This window comes from Colobus angolensis, unplaced genomic scaffold (assembly GCF_000951035.1).
Source record: "Colobus angolensis palliatus isolate OR3802 unplaced genomic scaffold, Cang.pa_1.0 Scaffold211, whole genome shotgun sequence".
NCBI classification, from domain to species: Eukaryota; Metazoa; Chordata; class Mammalia; order Primates; family Cercopithecidae; genus Colobus; species Colobus angolensis.
In genome coordinates, this window is record NW_012115278.1 from 1,554,194 (window position 1) to 1,572,329 (window position 18,136).

Sequence of the window (18,136 nt, forward strand, 5' to 3'; positions counted from 1 at the left end):
TCACTTTATGCCTCTGATTTTACTCAAGGGGCACCGGCCTGAACAAGGGCCATAGCAAAGGGATGAATGAAAAGGTTTTCCATAAACTCCTACCAAACACCAGGAGACAGTGGTTCTCCACAAACCCCTACCAAATACCGGGAGAAAGTGTGACGAGGTGGACACTCACCAAGCAAGACCTCACCTCTCACAGAGCCCCTCCGGCTGGCGCCTCTCCAGAACTGCAGGGAGCGCTGGCAGGCAGCTTCTCACTGCTCACCACCAGGAATCTGGGCAGTCACAAGGGACACGGACTGAAGGTATTAAAGAAAGGTGGCAGTGACATATTCAACAAAAGGCCAGGAAGACCAAGTGAAGCCTTCAGAATCAGGAAATCAGCATGGACCGTTCGTGTGTGTGTGTGTGTGTGTGTGTGTGTGTGTGTGTCAGAGGCCACCTGGGTGATGGCTGAGGTTGACTGTGACGAGGCCCGGCCACCTCCACCAACATACACACTGAGCCTCCCCGGAACTGTTTTGCATACTGTGCCTCGAGCTCACAGTCACGTCCCTGTCACCAGAGAGCAGGACCTTACAAGGAGCATCAAGGTTGAGAGAAAGTGTGAGATAACATCTAGGCAACAAGACCACAGACAGCGCACCTGACCCCACCCATGCTGACAGCAACTCTCCTGGGCTCCCTGGCCAGAGGGCTGCAGGGAGGGGAGTAAACACCCGGCCAGGGCCGGACACCTCTCCACTGGCAGCAGCAGCACTGTGAGTTAAGGGGCCACCTCTGTAGAGGTCCTGAGAGCAGCATAAATGCGACCGTGGGAGGGTCCTCAGGGTGCATGCTGCCCTAGGTACCACCCCAACGAAGCTGTCCGGGAATCCATGCAGAATGTCTCCACGGATGAAAAGGGCAAGATACTCAAACAGACACCGGTACCCCCATGTTCACAGCAACACTGTTCACAGTAGCCAAAAGTGGAGGCGCCCAAGGGTCCATTAACAGATGAATGGATAAACAAGATGTGGTGATGGATTTATGCAATGGAATGGGGTCCGTCTCAAAAAGGAGGCTCTGGCATACACTACGACACAGACGAGCCTTGAGGACAGGATGCTGAGTGAAATAAGCCAGTCACTAAAGGACAAGCACTGCGTGATTGCGCTCACATGAGACACCCAGGGCAGTCCACTTCCTAGAGGCGGAATGCAGGACGACTGTTGCCAGGGGCTGGGCGTGGGGGAAGGGAGAGCTAGTGTTTCACAGGCACAAAGTTTCCGTTTGGGAGGATGAAAAGTGTTGGAGAGGGTGGCGGTGATGGTCACCCTGAATTCCACTGAACTGCACACTTGAAAGGGTTAAGTGGCTAATTGTATCTTATGTATATTTCACCACAGTAAAACAATTTTTTAAAAGTAAAGGCTGTGTGTGCCAGTGGAGCACAGCTCGGCAGCTCAGTGTGACAGTGGCAAGCCCCGGGTTAGCATGTGGTCCACTTCCAGGAAGTGGAGGAGTCAGGACACCCCACACCTCATGCCTCAACCTTCAGAACTGACATCCGTGGCACAGAAGGGCCCATCCCTGGGTATGCAAGCAGACCAAGTGGCCCCAGGCTGCTGGGCGTTCTTTAAGACTTCCTAAATATCCCTGGATAAAAGAGACAGCATGACAATCAGCTAGCCTGACATGTGCCTGACAAGTGCCTGACATGTGCAGGGTTCCTTCGGTGATCTCAAATGACATCACAACATAAAGCTCTTGGAAGATGCTCTGGGCTCATACACACACATACACCATCACAGGGGCGCAGAAAAATACGACCACCTTTGTTTGTAATTGTGGTTTATTTTCTTTTTATTTATATTTTGTATGTTTCAATAAATGTAAGGTATTTATGCATTACATGCCTATAATTTATAAATAAATACACACCCCCCCACATTGGGTGCATATGCCCCCTTTTACTGGTAGAGGTGTGAGATCAAAAACATTTGAAGACTGCGGCTGTAATGAACCAGCTACACTAAAAAGGATCAATAACATACATTTTTCCAAAAAGCATCCGTACAGCATCTTTGTCAGCTATCCTTGTTAAATGCTGGGTACTGGCTTTTATCAGGATAACTATCTGGTGTTAGGCACTTTCTCAAAAGCCGGAAATATTTAAACAACTTGATCTCATCCACACACATGTCAGAGATCAAATGGACACAGGAGGCTCTGACTGAGCAGCACGCGCAGGCACTCGGCCGGTGGCCCTGAGAAACATCGCCTGGGACCCAGAGCCCCAGGGCCACCTGTTCTGCCCCCAAGCTCTGCCCCTTTTGGACTGAAACCTCCCTCTCGGGGTTCCCATTCCCTCACAGGAACAATGAAGCATTTACAAGCACCTCATAGAGCCAGCTAGGAATGGTACCATGTAAGTTCACACAAATTCTGGCAAGTATATGGTGCTGGAGAAACATGTGAAGTTTTATTACTAAGTATTCGAACAGCAATTTTTAAAAAGCACCTTTTTTCCACTGTATCATGATCTTTGGAGGTCATGGGGTCTTCATGATCCCACTAAGCAATTTGGAGCTATTCCATATATTCCTAGCTAATTGAAACAGCTACAGGCTTTTTTTTTTTTTTTTGAGACAGAGTCTCACTCTGTCACCTGGGCTGGAGTGCAGTGGTGCGATCGTAACCACATCTCACAGCACTCTCGACCTTCTGTGCTCAGGCAATCTCAGCCCCCAAAGCAGCTGGGACTACAGGCATGCACCACCATGCCCAGCTAATTTCTCGTATTTTTTTGTAGGGATGAGGTTTCGCCATGTTGTCCAGGCTGGTCTCCAACTCCTGAGCTCAAGCAATCCACCCACCTTGGCCTCCCAAAGTGCCAGGATTACAGATGTGAGCCACCACACCTGGCCTACAGCCATTTTTTAACTGAAATGATCTTAATCAATATTAACACACAAAAAGCTGTAGTTAAGAAGGTGGTTTCCGCCAGGCATGGCAGAGAGAGCCTGTATTCCCAGCTACTTGGGAGGCTGAGGCAGGACTGTGTGAGGGCCAGAAGTTCAAGACCAGCCTGGCAACATAGCAAGACCTGGCCTCTAAAAAGTTTTTTTTTAATCATCTGTAAAATGAGGATGCAAAACAAACAAAAAACATGGTATCTGTTAGACTCTGCTGTGAACACATGTATTAGCTTCCCGCTGCTGCAACAAATTATGACAACTCAGTGGCTTGAAGTAACACAAATTTGGGGAGTTTTATTTTATTTATTTCATTTTATAGAGATAGGGTCTTGCCCAGGCTGAGCGCAGTAGTGCAATCATAGCTCAGTGCAGCCTCAGTCTCCTGGTCTCAAGTGATCCTCCTGCCTCAGCCTCCTGAGGAGCAGGGGCTATAGGCTTGTGCCACTGCACCAGCTAAACAAATTTGTCATTTCACAATTCTGGAGGTCAATCTGACATGGGTCTTACTGGGTCAAAACACTGGTTTCAGCAGGGCTGTGGGAGAGAATGTTTCTTTCATTTTCCAGCTCCTAGAGGCTGCCCACACTCCTTGACTCTAGGTCCTCCACTTTCAAAGCCGACAATAGCAAATTAAGTAGTATCCATATTGAATCTCTCTGCCCGCTCTTCTTCCATTTTTACAGACTTGTGATTACACTGGGCCCATGATTCACTCCAGAATAATCTCCCCATCTTTTTCCAAGAGAAAGGGGAATTAGAAATGGCTGCAGTTAAGGCAGCTAAGCACCATCAGCTGATTAGTGAACTTAACTGCAGCCAACTTGCATTCCCCTTTCTCATGGGACCTAACCCAGGGCAGTAGCTCCAGGGGTGTTTTACAATTTAAGTTCTATTATTATTCAAACACTGTGGGGCTGACAGGTCAGGAGAGGACTGCCATTGAAAAGAGGATTTGTCACTCAGAGTCCTCCGGAGAAGGTGCTCACCACACCTACTGCCGTGGGAGGGGAACGTAGAGGAGACCAGGGTCCTCGGAGGCAAAGACTGGGGTGAGACGAGGGAGAGTCTTTTCTGTGCCTTCCATGGGAAAGAACAGGAGAAAGCGGGGTAAGCAGGCGTAGAATCCATTAGTTTGAATAACCTCTCGGTGGACCCTGGGACAAAGGGCTGTCCCCAGCTGCCTGGTGGCTGGACCTGGGCTGATGAGAGCAGGTGCACAGTGGATGAAACATGGAGGGGGCCAAGGGTGTGGACGTTGGATTGCGTGGCTTGCACACGGAAGGCATGCTGCAACAATGCTGTTTGCTATCTCTAGGAATTATCTAGCCCTGGGAGGGCCTGTCCCTCAGGAGGCAGCAAGGCTCCAGATGTCAAAGCATCAGACAACAGAAAATAAAAAGACATCCTTAGTACAGGACTGAATAAGCAGGAACTGACTTAAGATGTCACTGCTTGCAGTAGTTGGGAACAGAGCCAAGAATTACAGACACCACCCTCCCTCCTTCTATGAGTTCTCCAAGTCCCAAGGGCGCATTATGAAGAAATTCCCATTAAGTCTGGCCAGACGCTTTACAGAGAAATTAACACAGGATAGAAAACTGAAAGGAGAAATAGTGAAAAAGACCAGAAACGGAGGAATTTAACCGTGATCAAGGAGGAGCGAGGTGCAGCTGCAGGACTGAGCTCAACTCTGGCTCTCACCTCCATGTGAGAGAGAACCTGAGGGTCTCTGTCAGCGTGGCCTTCTGGCCCCCAAACATGCTCCCCGTGGATGTGAAAGACCACAGGCAGCAACCAGACTTCTACGGAATGAATCAAACTTTCCATCCTGCTTAAAAGCAATGATTTTCCTTCCAAAAAAAAAAAAAAAAAGAAATGTGTACATGGAAAATATTACAATGCAAGTCACAATGAGAGTTAAATGCCGGGAAAAGACACACACATCTGATTTGACTAAAGTGTGTCCTGGCAAAATGAATAAATAAAATAATGACAGTGCTAACGATGGCACTATGAAATGTCATTACCTAGGTTTCTACCAATTCATTATGAAGGACAAGGCATACATAACTAAATATAATTAAATCATGCAGGTCGATAAGATTACCCTTTTTGAGAAAATAATTACATGCCCCGTATATTTTGAAACTGTTCCGTGAAGGTGAACAATTGTAGCCCATTATGTATATGAGACGTTCTGGAAAACATCGCTTTGAGTTATGTTCAAAAATGGTTGGTTTGTTCAGAGACAGACAGAGTCAGCCGGGGGCACCCAGCAGGAACAGGGGCCTCCCCAGCTCGCGCTCGCCCTGCCTCGTCTTTCCTCTCACAACGCTCTCGGTTTTCTGAGTCAGCCATGCTCCTGGGCCACAGTGCAGCACTGGAGATGACCGAGGCACACGGCGTGCACGCGTTTCGTAACTGAGACAAAACTGATTTCCAACTTGGCAAAAAGCAGCAGGAGAGGGCCGGGCTGTGTCTGCTACCGCCTCAGCCGAGCCCTGGAGGGAAAGGCCCAGAAAAAGGGATGTGGCCACACCCTGGGGGCCAGCCCACAGGGGAGGCGAGTCCCCAGGCGCCATCCTACGCGGAGGCCAGTTTTGGAGAACTGGAACTGTAGGGCGCCGGCCTGCAGCGGACCCAGCGCTGCTCCTCCCGCCCTCCCTCCCTCCCTAGCCCCCGGTGACTCACTCCGCGGCCCGGGCAGGGCGAGACCACGCCCACCGCCCCCCAGGACCGGCCGCGCTCACCTCCCCGCCTGCGCAGAGCAACTAAGGACTCCAGGGTCACATCTGAACAAAGGATGGAACTTGGAACCTACATTTACCTTTCCTGCCCCTGACTTTTTAAACTGTTATTAGAAGTATACAAAAACAAAAGGCTGGACACCATAGTAGTGAAATGTTTTAAACTCTGCAAATGACTCAGTTCAAATGTGCGGTGACAGCTTGGGTTTCCTGCCATTTCGTTAACCCCTCGTGTACTGGATTCTTTTAGAAGCAGTAGTTTCCATGCCAAACATCACTTCTTGGGGGAAGCAAAGCAGACAGAGGCTGGGGAGGGATGAGTAGGGATCTCTCGGGGACTCCGCCGAACTTGGGGAGGAAGCCTTGTCAAGCCTGGCCTGGCCCACGCTGAGGTCCCTTCGCACCCCAGGACCTTTCTAGAAAAGTCCTAGATGCCTATACAAGAGGCAAATCTGATGCCGAAACAGAAATAAGGCAGATCCCTGAGCAGATCTAAAGTTCCCTGCTATGCAAAAGCTCACGGGCCTCCAAAGCACCCACTAAGCTCCTTTCTGAGAAGACCTGCATGGAGGCGTCTGTTCTAAGGTTCTCCTTTCCTGCCACAGGCTGAGTTTCCTTTTGAAAACCAATACTCTGGCCGGGCGCGGTGGCTCACGCCTGTAATGCCAGCACTTTGGGAGGCCGAGACGGGCGGATCACGAGGTCAGGAGATCGAGACCATCCTGGCTAACACGATGAAACCCCGTCTCTACCAAAAAATACACAAAAACTAGCCGGGCGAGGTGGCGGCGCCTGTAGTCCCAGCTACTCGGGAGGCTGAGGCAGGAGAATGGCGTGAACCCGGGAGGCGGAGCTTGCAGTGAGCTGAGATTCGGCCACTGCACTCCAGCCTGGGCGACAGAGCCAGACTCCGTCTCAAAAAAAAAAGAAAACCAATACTCACTTTAGGTTTTTTTTTTTATTTTAATTGTTATAACTGTTGATAAGCAAAAATGAATCAAATACATCATTAAATGAGCCAATGAATTTAACTCATTTTATGTTTTCAGAACAAACCTTCCTCCAAAAAGATTATCAAATCCAATTTCATTTACAATATGCACCACATTATCATTTAAACAAAGAATGCTTTAATTTTACCATTTCCCCAGAGTGCTGCTTCTAGTGAGGTACATTTCCCAGAAGACATCTGAGCCAACAGAGGGTATCTCTGGATCCTTGGTGGTCCTTAAAATTCTCAATGGGAGTCGGATCTATCCCAATATTTCAAAATTCTTTCCAAAAGCTGTCCATTTACTCATGGTACAAGTACACAGCTAAATGACACCTAAAGTTCTCTAGGCTTGGAGGTACAACTCAATGTCTTAGCAATGTGGACAGGCCAGGTGTGGTCCCAGTACTTTGGGAGGCCTGAGGTGGGAGGATTGCTTGAGGCCAGGAGTTTGAGACCAGCCTGGGCGATACTGTAAGACCTCATCTTTAAAAATAAAACTATTTTAGAAATTCAAAAAACTGAGGAAGTTTATTTTGATCAAAAGATCTTAATAGTAATAATGATAGCAGTGGTAACAGTAATAATAATGAGTTGCAACTAACCTTTTCAAATTCTTACCTGCCTGCCTGGCATTGCATTATTTCACGTATTCCTCACAGCACACCAGAGGCTGCTATCTTCTCTCTTCCCCTCCCTCTAATTAAATGCCATTCTCCCTCCTGTTGAATGCCACCCTCCTTCCAATTTAATGTTATCCTCTCTCCAATTTGATGCCACCCTCCCTCCAATTTAATGCCATCCTCTCTCTATCCTCCCTCCTGTTAAATGCCATCCTCCCTCCTATTGAATGCCATCCTCCCTCCTGTTAAATGCCATCCTCCCTCCAAAGTAATGTTATCCTCTCTCCTATTGAATGCCATCCTCCCTCCAATTTAAATGAGAACACTGGGATGAAGAGAAATGCATTCTGCCTAGCATCTAACTGCTGGCAAGGGTCTGACCTCATTGAGGGTGTTGGGGCTCAGGAACCAATACCCTAAAATATGGCACTTTGACGTGCTGAACGGAAGAATCCTCAGCGGCTCTCTAACCACCCCCCAAGCCCACCTCTCAATCCTCTGTCTCACCCAAAGCCCAAGATGAACTGAAGTTCCCTTCTCTCCCTAAAATCCAGACACTCCAAAGAGGAAAACAAGTTTTTATTAACTGAATTCATATTGTGGGAAGAAAAACTGAAGTCTGTCAACACAGCTGGACAGGCTTTTGTCACAAACCACTGTGTGCTCTGCAGGCCTGAAAGACTGTGGCCCAGACTCTGCTGTGTTCTTCAAGCACAGTGAATTCCCCTAAAAGCCATTTACTGCCCCCCTAAAATCATCCCCACTTCCCATCTCCCTTTCCCCTAAGAAAGAGGGTATATAACCCTCTATACTCCACTGAGATTGGGCAATCATTCTCCTACAATTCTTCTGTGCTATGCATGTTAATAAATGTGCATGCCTTTTCTCTTATTAATCTGACTTTTGTCAATTGATTTCCAGCAAACATTCAGAGGACAAAGGAAAAGTTTTCCTTTAGGCCCTACAAGGGCGTTTTCATTGTCTCTAACTTAAAATGTGGATAAAAATTCTTAATTGCCTAATAAAAATAGTTTGGTAGGCAAAGTATTCCAAAATACAGTATCCCCAGTGGAAAAATAACCACAAGGTATGTGCAGGGTAATTCGTACAAACTGCACTCCGGGAAAATGCAAAACAAGTAAACATAGAAAGTTAAGCTAAGAGTCTTCTAAAAAAGCGGAAATCAAAATAGCTCTTCATATTTCCTGTAAGTTCTGTCACTGTGCTAAATATGGCAAGGTGAGTTTTACACAAAGGTGCACAGTGGGCTCCCCTGCTGCAGGAGTTCAACAAGAAGCTGGAGCACCACGTTGTGACCAGCAGGAGTCTAACAGTCACCCTGCCCCTTCTCAACCTTCCCAAAACGTGGGGAAGCCCTGTCTTTAAAAGGGTCTTCCAAACATGCTTCTCAGTGAAGGCCTGACTGGCCTTTGGGAAAGGCAGGTGGGGGCACCACATATCAACCAGCAATGCCGGCTGTGAGTACCAGTGCCAGGGACACTGCCAGTCACTGTGATTGTTAAATGTCTGCCAACACATCGGAAAGGAAGTACTCCCCCCTAGATGAGACCCCTGACCCCTACCTTGCAGGAAGGATGGAACCTGAGAATTGACAATCATCACAATGAATGACCATTAAATGAGCGCCACGCAGGCCATGGTATAGCACCTGGGAACAGACAGGTGGGGCTTCAAAGGCCACTGAAAGGTACAGAAGAACTGCATTAAAATAGTAAGACCTGGTGGAATCCAAAAGAATCAGCTAAAACAAAACAAAACAACCAAAAACAAGACGACTTGTGGTTCCAGTGAGCTATGATTGCACCAGTGCACTCCGGCCTGGGCAACAGAGTGAGACTCTGTCTCAGAAAAAAAAAAAGACTCAGGAGACAACTTGATTGGTTCCTACTAACCAAAGAAATCAATTAAAATAATAACTACAATGAACCAAAACCAACAAATTATATTTAAATCCACAAGTTCATAATAATATATTTTTTTAGAAAAGTTATATAGCCCACAGGAGAAGTGATTGATTCTAGAGCTGGGGCAGCCAAAATAGATGAGCCCAGAACATCCCATGTAGTCAGAGAGTAAGGGAGAGTCAAGAAAGAAGGATGGGGCCTGTGAAGGACAGGAGAGCCAGCCTGAAAGAGCTCCCAAAGGCCACAGCTGGAACAGTGCGAGCAAAAGGATCAATTACATTCATATCCACTGATCATCCCCAGAACAAAACAAATTTCCATTCGACTACAATGACATCAGTCATAGAGTATACTAATCAATGAGAAAGAAAAGCAGCTATTCTAAGAATTCTTGTTAATAATAGAGAAGGAATGGGGGGAAAGAAAATCGCTTTTAGACCACATCACAATAATTACTACAGACTTCATGGAAATACAAAGGATTACAAGCGCATGCTGCATACCATCAGCAACTCTACAACAACAAATTATGTAACTCAATGAAATGGACAACTTCCTAGAAAGATACAACTATCACAACCGACTTGAGAAGAAAGTAAATCTCAGCAGACTCATAACAAGTAAATGGGTTGCAATAGTAATTTTTAAAACTCCCCACAAAGAAAATCCCAGGCTCAGACTGAAGCTATCTTCAATGTTGAATTAGTCCAAGCATTTAATGAAGAATTAATACCAAATCTTCACAAAATCTTCCAAAAAAGAAAATAGGCCAGGCGTGGTGGCTCACGCTTGTAATCCCAGCACTTGGGGAGGCTGAGGAGGATGGAACACCTGAAGTCAGGAGTTCCAGGCCAGCCTGATCAACATGGTGAAACCCGGTCTCTACTAGAAAAATACAAAAATTAGCCAGGCGTTGTGATGTGTGCCTGTAATCCCAGCTACTTGGAGGCTGAGGCAGGAGAATCGCTTGAACCTGGGAGGCGGAGGTTGCAGTGAGCTGAGCTCGCCCCATTGCACTCCAGCCTGGGCAACAAGAGTGAAACTCCATCTCAAAGAAAAAAGAAAATAGTGGAAACACTCCCCAACTCATTCTATGAGACCAATGCAGTACTTTTCTGATATCAAAACCAGACAAAGACACACACACTGCCCCCAATCCCAAATATCACATATGAATTCAAACGCAAAATTCTCCAACACATTCTAGTCAATGGAATCCAGTAAAATATAACAACAGATTGTACACACCATGACCACGTAAGTTTTATCCCAGGAATGCAAGATTGGTTTAACATTTGAAAATCAATCAGTGAGTATATGTCGTATTAATTGAACTACACATAAAAGCCACATGATCATTGCAACAGACACAGGAAAAGCCTTTGGCAAAATTCAAAATCCTTTCATGATACAAAAACAGTCAATAAAGTAGAAACAAAAGGGAAATTCCTCAACCTGATAAAGAGCATCTATAAAATCCCACAGCTTGAAATCTCGATATTGGTTAAAACACACACACACACACACACACACACACACACACACACACAGAGAGAGAGAGAGCTAGCATCATACTCAATGGCAAAAGCAAAAGAGAATGCTTTCCCCCTAAGATCAGTAACAAGAGGAGGATATCCATTTTTGCCATTCCTATTCAACATTATACTGGAGCTTCTAGGCAGGGCGATCAGCCAAGAAAAAGAAATGTAAGATATCAGGTTAAAAGGGAATATGTAAAACTATCTCTGATTACTGATGAATGGTTCTATATAAAAAAGGCCAAGGAAGCCACCAAACAATTATTAGATATAGTAAGTGAGTTAGCCAGGTGACAGGACACAAGACCAACATGTAAACATACTGACCAAAACTTACAAATGCATTAATGGAAAACCGTTCAGCTCTAAATAAAGAATGTGACTTAGTGAATAGTTTTGTACTCATGTTATTTTCTTGGTTTTTGAAAATTATAGTGCAGTTAAATGTTCAAATTAAAAGAAGGTGGGTAAGGGGTATGCATCTGTACTATTTTTGTAACTTTTCTGTTAAGTCTAAAACGATTTCAAAGTGGAAAGTTTAAGAATTTTAGAAAGCTAATTGGTTACTGATATGGTCTGGCTCTCTGTCCCCACCCAAATCTCACCTTGAATTGTAATAATCCCCACGTGTCAAGGGCAGGACCAGGTGGAGGTAACTGAACCATGGGGTCGGTTTTCTCCATGCTGTTCTCGTGATAATGAGTGAGTCTCACGAGATCTGATGGTTTTATAAGCGTCCGGCATGTCCCCTGCTGGCACTCATTCTGTCTCCTGCCACCCTGTGAAGAGGTGCCTTCCGCCATGACTGCAAGTTTCCTGAGGCCTCCCCATCCATGCAGAACTGAGAGTCAATTAATCCTGTTTACTTTATAAATTACCCAGTCTCGGATATTTCTTCATAGCAACCTGAGAATGAACTAAAATACAGTTAGCGTTAGAAGATGTTAGTGATCCAATATCAAGCACTTATTTCTCTTTTACTATATAGGCTGGACCACTGCAAAACCAGGTAGTAGATGAGGGAAAGTGTCTCTTTATAAAAGTATTTCCTATAATAGATTAGGACACCACCATTTTACAACCTCTAATAAATCAATGGATATAGGCAATGATCATCGATGGCTGTCAACATCACAAAAAGACAAGTGAGCACTCGCGTCTCCTAATGGAAGTGCAGAACACCACCTACGAACGCGGAGACCAAAACAACAACAACAACAACAACAATTCAAACCTGAGCCTGATGAAACGCTGAGGAAGTGTGCAGACCCGCCTACCAACTCACAGGAATTACAGTAGAAAAGAACATGTTACCTGAAACCACACAGAAGTCATCAGCAGTATTCAGGCCCTGGAAAACCCCACAGGACAAATAACCCAATTTATTCAAAATAAATTGCAAGGGAAAAAAAGAAAGAGAATATAGAGTTTTCTGGGGGAAAAGTCTATAGATTAGAAGAGACTTAAAAGATTTATCAGCCACTTGCTGAGTAGGCCTTATTTATAGCTAATTCAAACGTACACATTGAAATGTACACATCCCATTTATGGGACAAGTGGAGATCTGAACACAGACTGGGTATTTAACAATATGAGGAAAGTAGCCCAGCACACTGGCTCAGGCTTGTCATCCCAGCCTTTTGGGATGGAAGACAGCTGGAGCTCGGGAGTTGGAGACCAGCCTGGGCAACATAGTGAGACTTTATCTCTATGAAATGTTTAAGAAAAATTAGCCAGGTGTGGTGGTGTGCACCTGTGGTCCCAGCTACTCAGGAGGCTGAGGCAGGAGGATCACTTGAGGCCAAGAGATGGAAGCTGCAGTGAGCGGTGATCACGCCACTGCACTCCAGCCTAGGCAACAGAGCAAGACTCTGTCTTAAAAATAATAATTTTTTTAGGTATGATAATGGTATTTACAGTTTAGTTTTAAGAAGAGTCATGCTTTTCTAAAGACAAATACCAATGCATTTACAGGCAAAACGTCATGATGTCTGGAATTTGCATCAGAATGACAGAGGAGGAGGGAGTAGGTGGGGATACAGATAAAATAATGTAATGTTAGCCATGAGTTGCTAATTGTTGAAACTGGATGATGGTACATGGCGGTTTGCTACATGTGCACATTTCTATGTATGTGAAATTTTCTAGAATAATTCTTTTAATGAGGCCTGTTGTTTTTGGGGTGGGAATAGCAAGTAAGGTAATAACTGTGAACACGGGATCGGAGCAGGGTAGTTCTGGGCTCAAATCACGGTACTGCCATCCCCTAAGAGCGTGACCTTAGGCAAGCAATTGAACCTTGAAGCCTCAGTTTCGTCATCTGTGGAATGGGGATGTGAAAATGATATGAACGTTGGGAGGATAAAATGGAATTCTGCATATACAACATTTGGCTCATATTAACAAGTAGAAAAAGAACTGCCTCATGAACAAGCCTGCCTTTGGATGACAATCAAGGTTTTAGGGAAAGAAACGTTCTTTATCCACTGCAACTTGACCTCATGAGCCCAGTAATATATGACATGTAACAGGTACCAAAAATTATTTCTGACAAACATGTGAATGGCAATGTTGAAATAATATTCTGCAAGCGTCCAGTGCTCTAACCTACCTACAGGAATGTCAACCCTGCTTAAGAAGAAGTGGCATGGTCCCTGTGCATTTCTAACTCCTGGGTCTTGTCCTGGTATCTCTGCTTTTGCAAACCTTTTACTCAAATGACAGAGATGCTGTGCTTCCCAGGGGAAAGATGTGTTGAATGCTGGCCTCTTGTTGCTTTAAGAGGGAGGGATGGAGGGAATATGCCCTGAAAGAGCCAAGGACGCTGCAGAGGAAGAGACGAGGCTCACCTGGAAGGGAAGGGAAAGAGGTACGGAGGAGGAGTGGGAGAGGGGTGACAAGAGAAACAAAAGCCCTGGCAGAAAAGAAAACAAAGGTGGACTTTGTTCAGTGAGAATCTCACCATCTCATCTGCTCGGCTTTTCGGAAACAACAAAGCATGAAGGGCAGGGGACACAGGTTGGATAAATAACCCTGGTGGACTGGAAAAATGGAGTGAAAATCAAAGTGAGGGGAAGAGACCCAAAGTAGGGCAATTCCAAAATAAGCAGAGAACACCTCCTGACTACCTGTTTCCCAAAAGATGACGGAAAGACACTGAGACACCACCCTCAGACCCAAGCACAGAGCCCAGAAGATTCAGGGAAAAGTCGCCTCTGGTTATTTCCTGTGGAAACACTGCTGGTTACATCATCCTGGAGACAGACACTGAAAAGTATCAATAAGATTATATTCAAGTCATCACAATGTACATATAAGCAAAAGGGAGAAAATTAAAAAAAAAAAAAAGATAACAATAGCCCAGGCAGGCTTTGGGGGAGAGAGGAGGTCACTGGCCCAGGTCCTCCTCCAGCAGCACCCTTGCCAGGCACACTCCATTTCTGGGAGCAGAGCGCCAGGTCTGCTGATTTAAGGTTTCCCCCCAATCACTGCTGGGGAAGAGGTGGATGAGAGCGCTTTCTGCAAGGCACACAGTCTTCCTCTGATAGGGATCTCTGCTTCCTGCCTGCAGAACGGCCCGCCACTCTCCCAGCCTGGGCTGAGTCCCTGTGCCCTGCTCCTTCCCCTCTCCTCCTCCAGCCCGGCCCAGCAGGAGCCCTGAGGTTGCTCTGCTGCCCCCTCAGCCCTCAGCCCCCAGGGATATGCACCCTGTTCCAGCTGCACACTCAGCGTTGGACACCGATGTCAGCTAACGGGAAGCCCGAGCCCCACACGAAAGCCGGAGGCCACAGCACCCTAGACTCTCACCAGGGCTCACTGAGTGGCAGGGTCTCTTCCCACCGGGGGCTGTGGGAAGATGGCTTCTCTGAACGGCCGCAGCCAACACCGAGGTCCACATGACCAGAGGGGCTTCCCACACCCTCCTCATCCCGCTGGGCCACAGCCTGGTGATGCTGGGTGGGTGGGCCCTTCCCCTCCACAGGACCACAGGCAGGACCTGACCCCCCAGAATCACCCAGCGCTCCTCCAACCCGCTGAGTGTGGCTCCAGAGGGTTTTCCTAAATAGCGTGTGAGATCCATGAGGAGAAAACGGGTTCAGAAGGAGGAAACAGAGGACTGCTTCTCAAGCACCCCGGCCTGGGAACCTACATTTCTAACAGGCTCCACAGGGGGCTCTCACAGAAAGGGGCCCAAGGATGGTGTCACTGAAAACAGCACATAAATAATAACATAAATGATGACACACTACGGGCTGCACATCCACATACAAGGGAATGTCCAAGAAGTCACTTCTGGGACAGTGGCAGCAGGTAAGGCTTCTAGCTAAAGTCTGCTCATACTCTCTGTGAACAATGCGTCGCACGCTTGGACCGACACCCCTATAACAGCAGCTAGAGCAGCAATACTTGGAGGAGGCGCCACACAAAACAGACCCAGACAGTTCACAGTCCTGCTTCTGATCTTCTCTGCAGTCAACCAAAGGCACTGCACAGACCTTGGCCTGACACAGAAGTCATTTCCTCGGCTCCTCTGTGCTGTCTGGGTGCCAGGTCCCGAGAGCCAGGGCTTCATGTCAATGCTTCACCCCAGTGTACCCTAGAACCTGTTCTCTATCTCTGTGCCATGACCCTGTCAACCCCCCGCCCCCGATCTCTCACTGCAGCACTGGGCCTCTGCCCCACCTTGCTTGGCAACATTTTCCTGGCCTCACACCACCGTCCTCGATTCTTGTCCTGCGCTGGGAGGCCTCACCTGACATGGAGCCTGCATCCCAGGGCTGGGAGCCCCGTCCAGGACTTCACCTGGTAGACGTGCCCTACGGTGCCATCTGTCCCTACAGTAAACTCTGGGTGAAACCAGCCTCCTCCTCCTTCTATTCCCAGGGCCTGGCACCACCTCGTACAGCCTTTCTTGGACTGGAAGAATTTGACCTGCCTTCCCAGGGAACAATAAACAGAAATGGGGCATTGGGCCCACTGTCCTCAAGGCAGCTGGGAAGTGAATGAAAAACGCTGACAGTTCCTTCACCAGGGAAAAAGACAGAGTCTGAGGGAGAGTTAAGATGCCTGGAGTCAAGGGCAGAGTGGAAGGGGAGGGGGACATACATGGGTGTAGTCTAAGTGGAAGCTGAAGTTTCAAAGGCCCATGAAGCCTGACAAGGTCATAGAGACAAGAGAATAGCTTTTAGATCCCAGCCTCAGTTTCCTCATCTGCAAGATGGGTGTGATAGTTACTGTAAGGATCAAGTGACATAATGGGTTCAAAACACTTTGCCAACTGAAAATAAACTATATTTCTCCTGAGGCATAAGTATTTCTAAAAAGGAGGCTACAGGAGTACAGGCTCAGTAATAACAGGAAGTGGTATCTGTGCAAAGGCTTAAAACTGTTGAACCCCAACAGGGCTATGTGGTGGAGGCCTCGTGCAGGGGACACTGAGGGCATTTGTGTAAGGGGTGCCACTCTTGTCCCTGCTCAGGCTTCTGGTGAACAGGTGCCAGGAAATCCCACAGCCCGGTCCCATGACAGTGACGCTTGCTGACTGGCCAAAGGGCAAGGCTTGGGAGCAGCAGAGAGGTGTTTCTGAAAGTGTGAGCCATCATATCAGAGTCACCTGCACACTAATCTAATACATTCCTCGGCTCAATCCCAGGCCTGCTGAGTGAGACACTTTGGAAAACTGTTATTTTAACAAGCGCCTCCAGTGACTGTTAGAAAAGTTTCACACCAGCACAGAAATATTCGAAAAGCTATGCAGTCGGGAAGACCTGGGTCAAATTTGAGTACCCCGACCTTGCTGCTGTGTGACACTGGGCAGGTTTACTTAACTTCTCTGAACCCGTTAACTCTGTTTACATAAATATGGAGCACAACCACTGCAGTGTTGCTGGGAGGGAGAAAGGTACTCAGCTACAGAGGCAGCATCCATGGCTTCATCCAAGCCATGAATGTCTGTGTCTAAGGCACTCATGAATGCCTGCCTGTAAGAGGCAAGAATCACTGTGACCCTCCTCTTTTAGGGGAACAATCTGCCACTAAGAGGGCATAGGGCTTCCTAGAGTCTCCCCACGCATGATGGAAGCCAGATACCGCTAATGTTCTATTCAGAAGCCCATCTCAGTCCCTGTACCGGGATCAAGCAAGGTGAGGCAGGAGGTAAGGATGGGCTGAGCTTTGGAGGAAAGCTAAGACGACCCACCTTTCTCAGGGACAGGGCCTTGAGGTGGTCCAGGCTGCTGGACACAGCTCCAAGATGGATCTACCAAGGGGCTCTCTTGGGGTGGAGAGCATAAAGGATGAAAAGGCTGCAGGCCTCTGGACAGGCCCGCCCGAGACTCTAAAACTCAGGGAGGGAAGAGCAGGAGAGGTCCAAAGCAGGGTCACTCCGGTACTGCCTGTAGCAGGGCTCACAAACCCCCACAGCCTCTTTCCCGGAGGAAGCAAGTGAAGATGAAGAAAATTAGGCAGGCAGCTATCGGGCGGTGCCTGGCTGGCGGCTCATGGCTCACAGTGGAGGATGGACACTGCTGTTATTTTCCCTGCCCTGGTACCTGAGCTGTGCCAGGCACATCAGGACTTGGCGGCAGTTTCACTTTGCTGCTGTCCTGAGCCGAGCTGTTCTCAGACTGAGCTCTACTGTCCTGTGCCGGCTGTTCCTAGACCACTGTGCCTGGCCGAGGACTGAAGCAAGGACTTCAGGCCAGGGGGCCAGGCTGGCTTTCCCTGCCTTTCACTTCAGATGGGGGCGGCTGTGGATGAGGATGCCCAGCGGCCGTCGGTTTCTAGCCCTGGGATCATTCTGGCTCCGACACGGAGTGACAGGGGATCCCCACGCGCCCCGCATCCAGGGCGCCCCTTTAGCCGCGGCCGGGGCGCAGAGGGGGCTTGGCGGCGCTGTGGCTTCGGTCGGCACCAGGTCCCGCGCAGCCGGGCCCCCCACCCTGAGTGGAGCTGCCCTCCAAGCACCCAGCCCCTGCCAATCACCGCGCCCAACACCAAGTTCCCGGGGCGCCCTGCCTCGGGCCACCCAGCGCTCGCTCGCCCGCCCGCCCAACTCACCTGCTGAAGACCAGGCAGCCCAGGTGGTTGATCTTGTGGTCGGAGCGGTGGCGGCTGTAGTCCTCCCACAGGTCCCTGAAGGCCGTGATGGCCAGGATGAAGAGCACCGGCGCCAGCGCCAGGCCGGGCTGGAAGGCGTTCACCGCCGGCACGAAGTTGAGCAGCGCGATGAAGACAAAGTACACGTTGGCCGGGCGGTGGAACTGCTCGAACAGGTTCTTGGGCAGGAAGGACAGCAGCGTGTACTTGGTGGTCTTGAGCCGGTTGTCCGCCAGGTGCTGGGCGCACCCGCGCCG

General features: G+C 48.1%; 1 protein-coding gene across 1 annotated transcript in view; it reads right to left on the reverse strand.

Annotated features, from left to right (window-relative positions):
* Positions 1–18,130, reverse strand: part of ATP10A (ATPase, class V, type 10A) — a gene marked incomplete at its 5' end in the record, with an annotated part of 182,273 nt that extends 164,143 nt beyond the window's left edge. Inside the window, one exon of the mRNA XM_011942871.1 lies at positions 17,841–18,130. Coding sequence (XP_011798261.1) covers positions 17,841–18,130 — 290 coding nt within the window. The remainder of the gene's footprint in view (positions 1–17,840) is intronic.
* Positions 18,131–18,136: the final 6 nt, after the last annotated feature.